The sequence below is a fragment of the Delphinus delphis genome, chromosome 17 (assembly GCF_949987515.2).
Source record: "Delphinus delphis chromosome 17, mDelDel1.2, whole genome shotgun sequence".
Lineage (NCBI taxonomy): Eukaryota > Metazoa > Chordata > Mammalia > Artiodactyla > Delphinidae > Delphinus > Delphinus delphis.
In genome coordinates, this window is record NC_082699.1 from 12,892,427 (window position 1) to 12,897,910 (window position 5,484).

Sequence of the window (5,484 nt, forward strand, 5' to 3'; positions counted from 1 at the left end):
CTGACTTTCTCTTTCCCACACTGTCAACAGGGCTCTTGCTTTCCAAAAACACAATGACTCTTCTCAAGAATGGTTTCATCAGTAGTTAGGGCTACTGTATCTGCTTTGTCTGTCTTTTCTTTGAACAGTGTCCCAAAGTAAATTCCAAGGAACAATGTTTCCTAGGTGTTAACAGACACTGAAAAGGGTCAAATAATTTAGGAAAAACTTCGTTAAGCAAAACTGAGCACTTTCTTTTTCACAGAACACTCTTCAGAATCTTAATTATGGTAATGTACAGTATAAATCTCCACAATGGAAAAGAGTATACCCAAACTTATTTTTTTAACTCAAACCTAACAGAATCTTTCAGTCATTTCATTCATTACACCCTTCTTTCCTAGCTATCTCAAAAATTCCAGCAGCCTGACTTACTGAAAACACCTTTTACTTTAGATATCAAGGAAGGTTTAAAAAGAAACTTGTTAATGGTTTTAAATTATAATTAAAATAATTAATTGTTGGCAGGGCATTATTTGAGAGTCTTTTTTTTTCTTTCTGGTAAATGGTCAAGAGTGACAAAAATTAGTAATATTACCAGAAGGAGCATAAAACTGGGGTCAAATAAAGCACTCAAATAATTTCTCCTCCACTCATACAATCTTTTTATAACACCAGTAACCAAAACAAGGGTGAGATTGGAGGAGCAGAAGGAAGCAAGTTCTGTTAAGTTTTTAGCCTAAATATTTTATTTACATTTCTGGAGGAGACTAAGTATAGATAACAGACTTATATAAAAAAAGTAAAACAGTAGAATCACTTTAGAACATGATGAACACAAATTCACACCCTGTCTGATGCAAAAATTACTTCCCTAACAATTCCTCTTTTTCTCAATCATTCTCCCATATCTCTGCAGGGAACCCACCCTTATCTCTGCCTCTACATGCCTCCCTTGCCTCTAAAACCTTCTTCTGGTCACCCCTTTCACTCCTATTCTCTATCAGTGCCAGTTTCCAACCTTGAACTCATTCATCCTAACATCTGCGGGATATCTTCATAGATATCTGATGTTAGAAGCAAAAGTTGAACTAGTCATAGCCCTAACATCAAAGAAACTCTTGAAACTTAAGAGGCCTGATTGGAATATGGCCCAACTGCACCCTCCCCTCCCCGTGAGACAAACAATGCTACCTTCAAGCCCAATCCCTCAACAATCCTAAATTCTTTAGAACTAAAAATAGCTCAGCTGTTGTCTCATCTGCCAGCAGATGGCCGGACTATTTTTAATTCAGGATTCTAGACAGCAGGAATGGATCAAGCTAAGCTAGGGCAGCCTAGAGGCCCTCACTCTGCAGAGTTCAGTGGTTGCTGCAGAGAGCTGTAGTGGGGCAGATACCAAGAGAGGGCAACCTGGAGCTGTTCCTGGGCCTGTGGACTTCACAATGATTGAACAATATAGGTGTGAGGGGTTTTCTTTTCTTTCTTTCTTTTTTTTTTAAACCATTCTTTACTTCAAAATAAAGTCTGAAATGTATGATAATTTAACAAAAGTTTTCAATAATCTGCTTTTAAGGTTTCATTATTTTTCTTTTTGTGAAAAACAGAGTTCCTTTATGTGGTGCTTTTGAAATTGGGCTTCGTTTTAATAAAGTAAAATCCCCCCTAATCTAGATAAGGTTTCCTAAGAGCTATACTTTAACAAAAAAAATAGTTTTCTTAAGAATATGAGATGAACTGTAATTTCATGAGTATAATTTACAGAAAACTGATTTATAATAGGCCATTTTGTTAAAGGGTAACTGAATTAATTTTGAATACCAGTGGTCTGAAATCTACTCACACACCCAGAAAATGATTTTTAAAACACAAAAGGATTAAAAGTCTGGATATAAAAATACTATATATTTTCTTGTTTACCCTCTATCTCCCTTCAGCCACATTGCAGGTGCTCAATAAAAATGCAGGGAGGAGGTGCAGGGAATAAATGCAGACAGGTATATTTAGAAGGGTCATTTACAAAGTGTATTTAGAAGGGTTATAACAACACCCACCTCTCTACCACTTCCAGCCAACTCCTTCCCACTCATAAGCTAGAGATCAGGGATGACCTAACCAGGCCATTCCAGTTTACTTTCCCATCCAGCTTGACAGCCATATAGATTATCAAGAGAACAAAGTGGGCTTGGCCCAGGTCTCAACAGTGAAGAGGAAAAGGGAGGTCTATAATAGTTTCCAGGGATACATTTGGGGATACCATCTACTACAAGACATTATACTTTCTGCAAAGATGAAAAGGGTTATCCCTATGAAATTATGTTTGGGTGATAATGTAGATGTATGACTAGAAGGGAAGAAACAAAGGTCATCAGGGATTAACTACCATGAGATTGCTCAATGAGATTTTGTAGGAGACTAAATGTAACTATGAAATGTGGGGAAAAAGCCCTAAACATCTCAAGTAAAGAAAGTACTCTGGTGCCTTGTCCCTGCCTGGATAGACACATTCCTCATAATAAGCTTCTGCTAACTATATGGAAGGGGCAAAAAAGTAAAGAGTGGCAAAATCTAAAACAGACAACCTTGGTACAGTTGGCACACACACTACCAAGTAGTCCCTATGTCTAGAAACAGCAAGGATCAAGCTAAGCCCTCTCAAGATGCCAATCAAGAGTGGCAGGAATGCTCTCAATGCACAACTTAAGAGAATGGTGTGCTCACATTCATGGCACATTAGAGGCGACGTAACGTTACAATCAAAGTTCAACATCCTAATTTTACAGAGAAGGAAACTAAGGCCCAGGGACTTGACTATACTGCAATGTAACAGAACTGTGATTTAAACCCAGGATCCCAGATTCTCATTCCAGTGATCTCTCCATTTAAAAATACTTACATTAGCATTTTGGAGAGAGGAAAAAAAAAATTTATATATATATATATATATATATATATATACATAGATAGATAAGACACACACACACACACCACACTCCATTTCCTCAGTCTAATACTTATCATTAGTATATTAAAAGTATATTTTAATACAGAAAATCTGGTCTCAAAAACTAAAACTTTTGTTTGAACTCTTAAGTTCTTTAACCAGCAAGTTATTCATAAACCTACACATAACAATTGTTTTAAAAATTCCAAAAGTCACTCCTTCCCTCATCCTGCCCCAAGTTAATAATTATTCCTTTCAGGACCCAAATATAATTCAATTTTTACTTCTGTACAACATCCTCTCATACACCTGAAACAGTCTTTCGCTAGCTTCAAGAATAACAAAAGGTGAACTTGTGATCAATGAAGGATAAAAAAACTAAACTTAAACTCATTATACATAAAATTCAAAAAAATTTTTATATAAATTCTTCAATAGATCCAAAAAAGGAAAAAAACAATATAACTTATTATAGCAAGTTATAAAGTCTTCTATTTATTTTAAAAATTAAAAGGCAAAGTTCCTTTAAAGCTGTCTTGACCCTTTACTTTAGCATACATCCAAGTTATTCTGGATTTTCTTCCCCTTCAAGAATGTTTTCCAAAGCCCACTTAACAAGCTTCGTTTTCTCAAGTCAATTTGATGTAATCTATTTCCAGTGCTACAAAATGAAGCGCAAGCATTAGGAATTCATCTTTGTGTTTAACGTCCTGGTCTCTCCTTAAAACGATTTCGTCCTTGATGGATGCAACAGATCCATCAGTGGTCCCCCTTTAACAATTCTTCATCTGCCTGTCCTCGCCGTAGGTATTGTCTGGATTTACCCTGCTAGGGGCTTCATGACACTAGATCTCTTTCGTCTGAACTATAAATCACAACTCAAGCTTGAGAGCAGCTGCCACGGGCCAGACATGTGGCTGGTGGGTGTCATTGTCTTCATTCTCCCCGTTTCAAACCCTCCCTTCCTTGTCACTAAAGCCAACGTATCTAAAGGTCCTTTCCTTCCCCGCTTGTATCTCATCACCCCCTCCCCTTAACCTTAGGTCTTGTTCTTCCAGGTCAGCCCAGTCGGATACAACATTACTCGCTGTTTTTCCCGTGGCAGAAGCGGAGAAATGTCAGAACAGGCGGCACCTCCCGCAAACCCCTTCTCAAGACTGTCAACAAGGGAACAACTTCAGCCTTTCTTTCCAAAGTACCATGCCAAACGAAAAGTTATTGAAATTACGATACGGAACCCTTCCCACGCCCAATCTCGACAAATCAGCTCCACCTCAATTTTCCAAGCGAATAAACGACAACTCCTTCTGCTTCATCACAAAGGGTGATATCCTGTCCGCACCGCACGCTCCACCAACAAAATCTTCCCATGTTCTCAAGCCGACCCCCAGCCCTGCCGCGTTCCCTGAGCCCAGCGAGCTGCCCTTCCTCCTCCACCCTGCCTCTGCCCCACATCTAGCCGAGTTACCGTCAACTCCAGCCAGGCAGCCCAGAGCTTCGCCAGGGCTCCCCGAGGTCAGCGGCGCCGGCCCAGGGCGAGCGCCCGGCGACCCCCACCCCCCACCCCGCGGTACCCTCCCCCATCCCTCGGGCCCCCTCCCTGCTCACCTAACGCCACCTCGCACGCTTTGCGCAGCTGGGAGTGATGCGCCTTCTTCACTTCCTTGTCGGCCAAAATCTTCTCCAGGGCCCGGGTCAGAAACATGTTCTTCGTCTTCTTCCCCTCATACATGGACGCAGAGAAGGAGGCGGCGGCTCGTCCGACCCGCGGCTCCCAGCGGCTGGAAGGGGGGGGGCGGGGGAAGGAGGAGGAAGAACCGAGAGAAAGGAGAGGGGGTGGAGGTGGGGGAGAGGAGGCGTGGAGGGCAGCCGCTGGATCAGGAAGGAGCGGGCGAGCCGGGCCGGCTCCGGTGCGGGTGAGGGGCGCAGAGGTCTTCGCCGCCCCCCGAGGGGCCGCCCCTGGAGGGCCGCGCCCGTGGGCCCTCCGGTTCTCCCGGCCCGGGGGTCGCTTCCCGGCCACCCCCCTCACTCGCCCCTCCGGCCCGGGGGCGGAGAGGGAGCCCAGCCCGGTGGCCGTCAGCCCGGGGGCCAAGGGACGAGGCGGCGGCTTAGAGGCCCAGAGAGAGCAGGGCTGCCCTGGCTACTGTGGGGATTAGCACCCGCCGTGGCCGCGGACTGGCCTCCATCACCGCCGACCTGCCCCGGCCGCCATGTTGGGAGGAAACGACGCGTCACGCAGCGGCCGAACGGCTGCAGAGGAGGAAGCGGCGGCGGCGTCGGTGTTGGCTGCCCAGAGCTGCCGCGGCGCCGGGAGGCAGGAGGCGGAGGGCGGCGCGGGAGGAGCGGCTCCAGCCGCAGCGCTACGGTGGCCCGGTAGGGCCTCGTCGCCTCCCGCGTTCGCCTGCAGGGCGGCGTGGGGCGTGGCGGGCGTTCTGCGGCGCCGCGCCCGGTTCTTTGGGCTCCTCCGGGTGGCTGCGCTTTGGAGCTTGCCCGGGGCCGCTACTCCCACCGAGTGAACGGTACTCCTGGCTACGGTGCAGCAGCTTCTCCGGCTTTCTGGA

At 45.4% G+C, this 5,484-nt stretch overlaps 1 protein-coding gene across 1 annotated transcript in view; it reads right to left on the minus strand.

Moving 5' to 3' along the window:
- The window catches only part of ARFGEF1 (ARF guanine nucleotide exchange factor 1), a 137,368-nt gene extending 132,582 nt beyond the window's left edge, over window positions 1-4,786 (minus strand). The window contains exon 1 of the mRNA XM_059994735.1: window positions 4,532-4,786. Within this exon, the coding sequence (XP_059850718.1) occupies window positions 4,532-4,655 (124 nt within the window). The 5' untranslated portion in view covers window positions 4,656-4,786. The remainder of the gene's footprint in view (window positions 1-4,531) is intronic.
- Between the last annotated feature and the right edge of the window lie 698 nt (window positions 4,787-5,484).